The sequence below is a fragment of the Diadema antillarum genome, unplaced genomic scaffold (assembly GCF_040938485.1).
Source record: "Diadema antillarum isolate AM-2024a unplaced genomic scaffold, OU_Dant_1.0 seq00000376_RagTag, whole genome shotgun sequence".
Lineage (NCBI taxonomy): Eukaryota > Metazoa > Echinodermata > Echinoidea > Diadematoida > Diadematidae > Diadema > Diadema antillarum.
Genome location: NW_027271375.1, coordinates 684,398 through 696,942, shown reverse-complemented (window position 1 = coordinate 696,942; position 12,545 = coordinate 684,398). Strand labels below are relative to the sequence as shown.

General features: G+C 33.9%; 1 protein-coding gene across 1 annotated transcript in view; it reads left to right on the top strand.

Annotated features, from left to right (window-relative positions):
- The window catches only part of LOC139731503 (transmembrane prolyl 4-hydroxylase-like), a 28,208-nt gene that overhangs the window by 1,025 nt on the left and 14,638 nt on the right, over positions 1 to 12,545 (top strand). Inside the window, exons 2-5 of the mRNA XM_071642387.1 lie at positions 771 to 852; positions 1,556 to 1,710; positions 3,444 to 3,505; positions 4,389 to 4,423. Of these exons, the coding sequence (XP_071498488.1) occupies positions 771 to 852; positions 1,556 to 1,710; positions 3,444 to 3,505; positions 4,389 to 4,423 (334 nt within the window). The remainder of the gene's footprint in view (positions 1 to 770; positions 853 to 1,555; positions 1,711 to 3,443; positions 3,506 to 4,388; positions 4,424 to 12,545) is intronic.

Sequence of the window (12,545 nt, the reverse complement as noted above, 5' to 3'; positions counted from 1 at the left end):
TCTAATGAACAACACTAGCTTGATCAGGGTAGACTTGAAGAGTTTGTTTGCAAAAACCGATAAGTCCATTTTTGAAGATTTTGAAGTACTGTCTCTGTCAATAAGTACAAAATAATACCTTTTGAATGATATATTGGTCACTACTAATAAAGATACATTTTTGAAGTTATGGTCAAAAGAAGCAAAATTTTTCTTATTATTCTCTTTATTTTTCTTGACCTTTAATCGCAAATATCTCCATTTGGCAAATATGGACTGTAAGTATCGGTTTCTGCAAACAAGCTCTTCACTTATACTCGTGTGCATAGAATCTGCAGGTATGATCGGTGTAGAATTCATGTATAATAGCCAATATGATATGCACTGATGGATAATTTGCTTTTTGTAATCATGTATCATTAAGTAGCTTGGGCAGCCATTAGATGTGCTGATGAATGAAATAAGAGAAGAAGGCAAAACAACAAGCAGATGAATACCAGTCTACCTTTACATCAATTTATCAACATCACATGTAATCATCTGTAATTCTTGTAGAGCTTGTTCAGTCTGCTTTAAAAATGTGGTTTATTATATAGAAGATTTTATTACATAGAAGTTTTTCATGATGAAACTTTAGCCTGGAATAGATAATTTGCTGCCTCCTTTCCTAGAAAAGCTTCTGACTGTGGCATGTAAAATATACTGGCAAAACAAACAAACAAACAAACAAACAAACAAACATACCCCAAAATCAATGACACATTCTTCTCTGTGCCCCATAAACCTGACAGGTTGGTGATGTTCAAGAAATTCAACTTGGACCGGATCTTGTGCGATCTCTCCGCACTGTCAATTTGAAGCCCTTGATATTTGGTGAGAAAAACAGCATTGATACCAATCAAACTAATTGTTATATCGCATGCACTGAAATGAATTAGAATGATCATTATGATAATGTAAGTGACCTCCAATATCTTGATGCATGGCTAATGTGCATTGATCATTACTTTATGATAAGTTGAGATATATGTGGAGTTCCACATGCATTTTAGCATCTATCTGTAGGCCTATCCTCTTTTGTAACGCTCTCGATCATATAGTCCATGCATGGTTATAACATCTTTGTTTGAGATATATGTGACATAATGTATGGTAATGTCATTATCATTCATGCATACATAATATGTACAATAATATTAGAGATACAGAATAATGCATAAGATGAATTTAGCTGTACAGATCCGTATAATCTATTAATGATACCTCTCAGTCTCTTTCTACCAAATATAATGTATAATATATAATGTATACTATATGTATATAAATATTTTACACTTTTTTCTTTTAATTCCCAAATGGAATGTAATTAATTGATACATCTATGTTTTGAATGTTTTTTGGAATTTGAAATATTTGTATGAATACTATTTATATATAATCTCTGTTTATATTGTATATATTCCAATATATGTACTGATGTTAATCTACAAACATACTTCTGTATGTGAGTTGTGCATGTTAAGCATTCATTTGCTAATGTTTGCCTGAAATGTTGGATACATCCCTGAAACCTCAGAAATCCAAGACTTCTTTACTCCTGATGAATGCCAACATATCATTGACCTTGCCAAAGAGGCGGGGCTTGAAGCCAGCTCCACCCATCAGATCACCAATGACAACAATTTCCGCCTCCTCGACTCGGATGGGGATGAAAAGCTCAGCTTACATGAGGTGCGTCTGCATTATTAGAATTTATGGTAAACATAATAGCCGGTGACGCAGAAGGAACATGGTCCATAATGACATAGAAATACTCTGATACCACTTTTTAAATTGTTGAACGATCCAAGCTGTAATGACATTATCTAGAATCTTCTGAAATATTCTTAATTCAATAATTCATTGACAATTTGTATCTATTCATGTGCTTATTTTTCCATCTATCTATCTATCTATCTACCTATCTATTTATCTATCTCTGTATTTATGCTTTTAATCATTCATTCATTTCTGTTGATGGGTTAGGTACCCTTTCAGCAATGCTGATTTTCAAAGGAGTACAGTGTACAATTAAAACATGATATAGGACATATACATTGTCACAGGAAACTTTTAAAAAGAACAGTATAGAGTTTTACAGAAAATGATTCAATTAGTATTTGATCAATTTCTTTTCAATCTCAAGACAGCTGAATTGAATTCAGATAAATTCCAATTGCTGTCAGAAAGAACACAAACCTGATATACTGGTAAACAGCACTGTAAGCACAGTGGTTGATATAATTGAATATAGGCTGGAAAAAAAACAAGCAGGTTTTTAATCACATTAAGTATACTGACATTGGCCAAACTGTCTTAAAAATGTTATAAGGAATATCTTTGAGAGTCTTCTTTGAGATACTTTGACTATGAGATGTGGAATCATTCCATTTTGTAGGGAAAATAGACATTTTATACTTGTAAGAAAATGCGGATTGTATGAAAGTTAATAAACTATAGCCACTTTAATCTCAATTTGTATACAATTTCTGGAAATCAAGGAATGCATTATACACTTTCATGGTAACACAAAACATGTAACACCAAAACAAGTAACAACAAAATGAAATCCAATAGTTGAGAAATTCCAAAATGGATCGACTGATTGATTGATTTGAAATTTTTCCACTTTGTGTTCACAAAAACAAAAACAAACTTAAGTGAGTTACAATGATTAGTACTATTGTTACTATTTGATGTTCACAAACAGTCCTATTCAAGAGATGTATGATGTTTCTCTACTACATCTTTTCCCTTGATGGTGTGAAGTGGTATCAATAAGTAATGTCATGATTAAGCACCATTTTACGGGACTCACACACGCAGGCACTCAAAGCCTACAGCTACAATTGCTTTCACGCCTCAGTCGTTTTGCGGTCTCAACGGCTGCTGCGTGAGACGACGCCCACAAGCCAAATCTGCTGAATAATCTAGAGGCCGAAAATCCGTGATTTTTATGCCTTTCTTTACAGGGTTCACACCCCCCCCCCCCCCAAGATGACAACACCACGTAACATGCATGCAGTCTTGCTGTAATGGGTGCTTTCCCGTGGAGAGTGTAATAATAACATGATTACTCTTTCATAGCACATTAGTTCATCCCCTCCTCTTTGTTTCCAGTCTCATTATCACGTCATGATTTAGTTACCATAGACACACCATCCGTGTACCAATCACTGTCCTGTGCATCTCAAACTCTCTCATCTAAGTAAAAGATTGCCAATTGCAATGGGCATTTTACCTCTAGAAAAATAAAGCTAATTTTTGTTTCCTTGTCACTATCACTGGTTTTTTTTTATAACTCAGACTCTGTTAGTCATCTCAACTATGATTAGCATTATAGCAACAAGCAGCTTACCACTGAAATAAAAATCATTGTTTCTTTGATCCTTGTTTTTGATTCTTTGCCTCTGCCTCAATATTAGATGATACGGACGATTGAAGATGGCTTCGATGTTTATCTTGATGAAGATGATGTCAAAGAAATGTAAGCCACATTCCGTCAGACTGATTGCTTCATTGCAAATGTCACTTTTGGTGATGTCAAAACCCTCATGCAATTGTAACTGGTTTAAATGCTGCAAAGTATGCCTTCCATCATTGAATTTTGCCTTTGTGTTGTTTTTGTTTTGAGATTCAACGAGTACCTCCCAGATTAATCTTGCATGTCTTGCAAAACTTTGGAATGTGTACCAAGAAGAGAATAGTTTGTCTCATCCCACATAATGCACACTATTAGGGTAATCTGGTGCTGGCATATTATATATTTCTGTTGATATAATATGTATGTTTATGGGTATTTATATATATATATATATATATATATATATATATATATATATGAAGAGTTTGTTTGCAAAAACCGCTAAGTCCATATTTGAAGATTTTGAAGTACGGTCTCTGTAATAAAGTACAAAAGAATACCTTTTAAATGGTATATTGGTCACTACATATAAAGGTACACTTTTGAAGTTATGGTCAAAAGAAGCAAAAATTTTCTTATTATTCTCTTTATTTTTCTTGACCTTTAATCGTAAATATCTCCATTTGGCAAATATATATATATATATATATATATATATCTGCTAACAAGGGATGATGTCAACTGCCTTACAAATGTGCTGGTATCCTGGCAGAAAGTATTTTATAAATTGTAGTTTTCCCACATATGTAGTTTCATTTGCAGTTTTACTGTGGCTTACTATGATAATTAGGTTGATGTAGGCACAATATAGCCTGAAGTCATAAGTAATTAATGTCCTCCTGTAACAATTATCAGATATTTTTTACTTCTATTTGTTAGACAGGTTGATATCGAAGTGACATTCTACATGAGTGCCATGTTCATGTGTTTCTGTTCGATCTTTCAGGTACTTCCACTTGCAGCTAGATTCGAATCATGATGGTAAGTCTTGAAGTCAGCTTTCAGTATCTCTGCAAATTATGTTAATACTTAACGTTTAATAAAATCCTGATTTTAGATATACATAGAAATTATTGTTAGTAATATCATGAAGACAAGTTAGAAATAGTGTAGAAGATATCTATGCACAAGAAAATAATGACAAAAATATTGTGAACAAAAAAAAAAGAAATATCAAATGAATATGGATAAGTTATAATGACAACATTATCATCATCATCATCATCATCATCATCCTTTTGATGATTAGTGTTAATAGTGGTAGTAGTTACAGTAGTAGTAGTAGTAGTAGTCATACTAATAGTAATAGTACATGTAGTAGTAGTAGTAGTCATACTAATAGTAATAGTACATGTAGTAGTGGTCATACTAATAGTAATAGTACATGTAGTAGTAGTAGTAGTAGTGGTCATACTAATAGTAATAGTACATGTAGTAGTAGTAGTAGTAGTAGTAGTAGTAGTAGTAGTAGTAGTAGTAGTAAGAGGATGAGGAGGTGCATTAGCAAACAAAAGAGAATGAACAGTATGAGATGGGAGAGTAAGAAGCCATTCCTATAGGAAAAGCAGAATAGAGAAATGGTATAGAGTTTGACGGAAGCGGCCAGGGAGAGGATGTGAGAGTGACAAAAAGTAGTATGTACAGTGGTTGCCCTTCAACCTTGTTATATTGTCACATGGGTAACACTGCAAGATATCGCACAGGGCACAGAGTAACCTCTCGTTTCCTCAAACCAAGGACATAATATCCGAAGTAGGTGAAGATGGAGTGGTATACAGAGATGAAATGCAGCCTAGAGGAAGAGGTATGTAAATGATGCTGGGACCAGAGCTGCCAACTAGTATATTCTAACAATATTTAGTTGTTGTTCAATGGTTGTTTTTCTTTATCTAAATAAAAACAAATATATGTTTTTGAATTAATTTCTGTTTCCTAGAATTATAGTTTGCATTCTTTATTATCCTTTTTTTATGCTCCTATTTATTATGGATCTGAGCTTTGATTCCAACATGTACTTAGAAATAGCCTTGTGTTTTCTATTTCTTTGTATTTTACTGCATCTACTTTTGTATCTCATTTGATATTTTGAATTATATGTGGATGATTTTTATATGGCATTGTTCAGTGATGGGAATTGTACTTTGTTGTTGTCTTATAAATTCAGAATTCAAAATTAAGATTAATATCATTAACATTTCCCCCTTCTTTAAAAAAAAAAATGTTTTTTTCTTTACTGTGTCTCAGTATGTTTATTTGTTTTTCTAATTTGCAAAGCATGGTAGCCCTGTAGAATTATAGGAAACTTGTATCTTAGGATTAGTTAAAATGTAAGCCTATGTGGGCTTACAATGGATTTTAGTTTATTTATCTATTTATTTATTTATTCACGATTTCATGCGTGTTCACAAAATAGGATTGCATACAAATGTATGCAAGTACATCTCGTATAGCCAAGACAGAATATAGACAATAAGTATACATTGATAAGAAGCAGTTATAGGATAGTATACAACTCCACTAAGAGAACTACTAAGTACATTATTCAAGGTAACGAACACGCAAGGGAATTGCAACATAAGCTTAAAGCTTGAAAATCGTTGCAACCCCCGTGCACACAATCTATATGCTTGCAAATAGTTTAAATGATACTTGATAAGAGTTGGGGGGGGGGGGGGGTATTTACAAAGAGAGCATGAGAACATGAGGGGGAAAGAAGAAATGCATGTGTGGTGCCTATTTGTCCTGTCGGACATTGACAAGAGAGAGCAAGAAAAACTTTAAAGTGTCAAGTGATTATAAGCAAATTATACTGATTAAATTGATTAAATTCTTATAAATCCCATTCAAATGTCGATTTCAGGGGAAATGTATGATCACAGCAAGTTTAATAGTTAATAGTATCCAGGAGTTCAGCGTGAAGCTGATAGTAGAATATGTTTGATCGACCTTTTGAAAGTAACTATTTTTTGTAAATTACGAACATGCTGAGGTAGCGCATTCCAGACATCAGGACCGCTATGTCTGACTGATTTATAGGCTAGTGCAGTACCAGGGTTCACTAAATGTATATCTGATGCTTGTCTCGTGGGATACGAGTGAACTGCACTGTTAAGTTGAAACATTGTCGAAAAAGAGACAGGTGATAGGTCTTGCTTAGAACGAAACATGAAGAGGGCAGTCTGTAGGAAATGTATATCATCTACTTTTAAACATTTTAATTTCAAGAACAATGGGTCTGCATGTTCTAGGAAACCAGACCCTGTACATATGCGAACAGCTTTCTTTTGCAACAAAAGGATATCATCTGTCAAACTCTTTGACGTTGCCCACAGAATATTACAATACGAAATATAAGGTAAGATAAGAGTGTTATATAACATCAAAAGCACTTTGTCAGAAACAAAACTTTTTACTTTATATAATATACCAATATTGCGGGATATCGGTGTAGCGATATGATTCACATGGTCACTCCAATTAAGTTTATCATTAATATATACGCCAAGGAACTTTGTACATGTTTTCCTTTCAATGCGGGTACCATCTAGATTGACATTAATTTGTGGAGCACCTGAGCATTTCCTCCCTTTAAAGTGAATGAAATTAGTCTTCTGCACATTCAGCGATAGTATGTTACTTCTGAACCATGATGTTAGCTTTGGTAATTCTGAATTAATAGTGAGTTCAAGGGTTCGAACATCACGATGAGATAAGAAAACACTGGTATCATCAGCAAATAAGGTGTAGGTCAAGATTGTTGAAACATCACAAATGTCATTTATATAGATGAGAAATAAAAGTGGGCCTAGAATGGATCCCTGTGGAACACCACATTTCAGATACAGAATGTCAGAATTAACAGAGTTGCAGTGAGAAAACTGTCTTCTCATTGACAAGTAGCTAGAAAACCACTGATAAGCCACACCCCTTACACCATAGTGACAGAGCTTAGACAGGAGGAGCGAATGGTCAAGTGCCTTACTAAGATCCATAAACACACCAATAACATGCTCACATGCAGCTAGAGCACTAAAGACACAATCATAAAATTTCAAAAGGGCATGGTCAGTTGAATGAGACCTCCGAAATCCATACTGTTCAGGATTTAGAGAGTTATGTTTCTCCAAGAAATCATACAGCCTGTTATGTATACAATTCTCTCTAAGATTTTAGAAAAGGCAGGTAAAATTGAAATTGGTCTGTAATTCGAGATTAACATTCTGTCATCTTTTTTGTGGATAGGTATTACTTTGGCTAACTTAAATGAGGAAGGAAATACTCCAGTCACCAGAGAGAGATTACAAATATGAACAAGTGGGGTGTTGATTGAGCCAATGATTTGTTTCAATAAATATGTACTTATTTCATCATGTCCACAAGAGTGACTAGATCTGAATGCAGTAACTATTTCAAGAATTTAAATGTAGTCAGTAGGCTGCAAGAAGACTGAAAATTCTGAAGGGCCTTTCAGATATTCCCTAAAATTCAAGCAATTCCTATCTATCTTTTTAGCCTGGTTAGGTCCAACATTTGCAAAATAGGTATTGAAAGAGTTTGCAATGTCATCAGGAGAAGTAATTTCTTGTCCTTTTTCTAAGATTTTCTCTGGTGCAGAAGTATTGCCTTGATTACCTAAAACGCCCTTTATGACCCTCCAAGTGGAGGCAATGTTGCCTGTAGTTTTTTCAAATTGTGTAGAGTAAGACAGTTTACGAGAGGATCGAATAATTGATGTTAATCTATTCCGATATTTTTTGTATTTTTCAATGTTTTCCAGAGATGGTTTCTCTAATACTTCTTTTATAGAGAGCATTTCTTCTTTTTATTGATCGGAGTATACCACTAGTAATCCAAGGATGCAATCCCTGTTCCTTAGGTTTTGGCTTTTCATATTGAATGTGCTTATCAAAATGCCTGTAGAATTTCTCCCAAAAAATATCAAAAGCCGTCTCAGTATTTTCACAAGCAAGAACATCATCCCAATCTTCAGAAAGCAAGCTGGCTTTCAGACCAGACACCTTTTCGTCAGTAATCTTTCTCTTCTTATCGTTTATCACTGGCCCATTCGCATGAGACTGGTAACCATATAGTATGCAAAACACAGGTAAATGATCAGAAATTTCAGAGTAAAATAAACCGGACTGTGAAAAGGTTCTCGGAGCTTTTACAAAGATATTGTCTAATAATGATGATGAGAGACTATTGATTCTGGTTGGTTTATCTATCATTACAGAAAGCGCATTGGAATCAAGAATACTCCGAAAGCGGATTGAGTTAGGGCTGTTTGAAAGCAGATCAATATTGAAATCGCCCATTAAACAAACAGACTTATCACTTGAATTATACTTTCAAGAAAGCATTTAATATGAATACAAATGTATGTTGATATTCTAAAGTACCGGTGCTCTAAAGGTATAAGAATATCAAAATACAGAAGAAGACAAATGTTCTATGTACATGATGACAGAATATGTACATGTATCTGTACACTAACTTTTCAAGAAAGTAATCTAAGCATGTAGCAATAGGTAAAACTACATAAAGTATAGATAAAATGTATATGAAGTATACATGGAATTCAGTATATCAAGTGTATGTATTTTGTTCTGATACTCTGTATTTTATTTGAACTTTTCAGGTTGTAATCATATTTTGTATCTTAATTCAACTTTTCAGTTCTGTATCAAGGCATTTAAAGAAACATTTGTATTGATTGCTATATATCTATGTTATTTATCATAATCATTATTAGTGGTATAGTATTTATAAAAAAGTATAGAGTACCATATAGTTTCCAGTATTTGGTAACGATGTAATCAAATCAGGCCATATGAGCTTAAAAAGGATATGATGGAAACAGTTTTAATCATTGGAAAGAACATCAACAACTACTGGGTAAATCTCATAACTTTCTGAACTATTCATCACAATGAATATATATTTAAATGAATCCATGAATCCAAAAATGTGTTTCATTGCATGCCATGCATCCTTACAGTCAACCAGGCATTTGCATCATAGATTAGACTTCTCTTGTTTCAGTGGAATCTTTTTAAAATTCTCCATCTATCGATTCATCTTTTTTTATTCGTTTTTTCTCTCTCTTTGACACACACACACACACACACACACACGCACACACACACACACTCTCTTCTCTCTCTCTCTCAAGCTCTGTGTCTACCTTTTCCTTTACTTAGTACTATAAATATTAAGTCATCAATTTTCAAAGCATGGCTGGGCTACAGCTCAAGTGTCTTTTGAGGAGCGCCGGGGGAAAATGTTTGACTCAGAACGTGTCGTCACGGCAACTTACAGCCACTTTGGGATTGACACTCTCCCTCTGATTGGCCCAGGTCATGCTCACTCAAAAGATTTGATTTCTTTATAATGAAGTCATATGTTCTGAAGGTTTCCTCCTGAAATATTAGATCCCTTCTTGCAATGTCTCCTTATTCCTCTTCTGGGTTTTTTTTTTTTACATTGCAGGCTCAGCATGCACAAAATAGCCAAATTTTAGTGTGAACAGCCTTCATTTCTAGCAAGTCAAATTTGAAATAGCCTTTGATTTCATTTTGGGAGTTTGGAACATATGCTGGTGACATTATAGCGTCTTCTATCGCTTGACATCTTACATGAAATCTTAGAACAAATTTGTTGTATGATTTATAGCTAGTGTAAATGGTCACAGTAATTCCATTCCTTCACCCCAAACCTCTCAAAGTTTTAGCAAATAACTGTAATGATATAATAGATAATCTTTACAGTTAGATCTGCCAATCCAAACCACTGTTTCCTAAACCTTATCCTGTGCTTTCTTCGCCAATTAGCATGTTGGTTGAAATGCTTTCTTGAACAACTGGCATAGACATCTTGAATCTAAATGCTAATGAATGCAGATTATTTGATTCCCTTAACCCTATAAAGCCCAACATTGTGCCCCCTACCATATTTTCATTTGCCACTCCTACACCCTTTATCCGATTTCAACCAAATTTGGTGACTTTTCCTAAAATCTTATTGCGCACATTTTGATGTATGATTTAGCTATGTCCGATATTGCTAGTTGCCATGGCAACCGTAAACTGACAACCATGTTTGTCAGATTTTGCATGATTTTCTGTTCCAATTTCAGTGAACAATATAATAATGGATGAAATGGGGGTTTTCTTAGCTGTAATTTGCTGAAGGACCAAAGGGTGAAGTAATTATGTTTGTGAATTACCCTGAAATGGTCATCCTATTATTTCCTTTATTTTCTATATGACATAGGCATCAAACAATAGATATAATAGAAATAATCAAAAATACAGCATTTTCCAAAGACTACCCTTTTATTTTGTGTTATCTTCACACAAGCTTTGCCTGTAATATCATTTGTTTATCATATTATCAATCTGCAAACTAAAAATTTCAATGTTTTGGAAATATGAAATGCGATACGAATATATGTATCCATTCCTAGCAATACATCATAGGTTTTATATATTTCTGTATATTGTTATGAATAGCTCCCCCATATGTTGACCTTGAGAAATTTCAACCACGACAAATAGTGAAGGTTGACTTGCTTTTCCTTTGTGGTAAATATGAAAGTGATTGATATAAAATAGAAGCATATATACTGGGGATAAAGAATTAAAAAGAAAAAACATGATTTTAGCATATTTCCTATGTATTTCTTTATATTTTGGTAAATAGCGCCCTCAGTGGATGACCTTGAGAAATTTCAAATGTTGGGTCATGTAGAATATGAGTTGCTCTACCCATGTGCCAAATATGACGGTCATACATCACATAACAAAGAAGTTATATAGGAGGGGGGCACAATGTGCCCACCCCCTCCCCCTTGGGCGTGGAAGGGGTCAAAATAGCTTGGGCTTTATAGGGTTAATCACCATTATGTAAGCATTGTCTTCCAGTTGAAACGAGGTATATCCTGAGTTGGCATGTTTTATCAAGTTTAAGTGTATCACTGAGTATAGTGATAAAAAAAAGCATGGCAAGTTAAAACTAAGTGCCTGGTCACATTAAGGCTTAATGCAGGGGAGTAGTCAGCGGATAGAGATGAAGAGATGATTGCATTCTAATTTGTGTGATTGCATTTTAATTTATGTGATTACATTTTAATGTGTGTGATTGCATTTTAATTTGTGTGATTGCATTTTAATATGTGTGATTGCATTTTAATTTGTGAGATTACCATGTAAGAGATCATGTACCTCGGTAGCCTTTAATGACTTTGAGGCAGGAGAAAGCTCCCCTGGTCGACAACCTCGCCATGGAACTTGGAAAAAAAAATGCTCTGACCAGTCTAGTCATATGAAACAGGAGTGATGACAGTAACATGAATTTGACTGCATGGAATGAGAGTTTTATGCTGTGTATACTTTAATGTGGTTTGCAATTTACACAAAGTGAAATTGGAGTCTTACTCATAGAGAAGGTTTTTGTGATTTTTATTGCTGATATTACAGCACAGGAGAGCAAAAGAGTAGGCAAAAACAAATAAGATACTAGTAGTAGCAATAGAGTCACAATTGGTTGGATGTTTTAGAAAAGCGCACACACATGCACAGTCTCATAGACATATCACCTGCTTAAGATTTCAGATTTCTCACTCATTTTCTATATAGGCCTGATTTGATTAGATATGTCCAAATAATCAATTTATTTTCATAATATGCATAGTGTATAGGGGCACTTGAGTAAATTTGCATTTGAACCACTGTCAAACTACCATGTACAATGACCAGAGGTATATATACCATTTACATGTATCATTCTGATCCACAATGACTCAATAACAAAAGCTGTGCTGCTGTTATTATATACTTTTACTGCTGTACTACTGCTGCTACTTCTATCACAATTGATGTTTGGAATCATAATGGTCAATGTAATATCATTAGATTTTCTGTATTCCATCAATTTTTATTATTATTTCTGTAGTCATTATCATAAGTATTATAATTGTTATTATCATAGCATGATCATTATTATTGTTATTATTATTATTATTATTATTATTATTATTATTATTATTATTATTATTATTATTATTATTATTATCGTTATTATCATCATCATCATCATCATCATT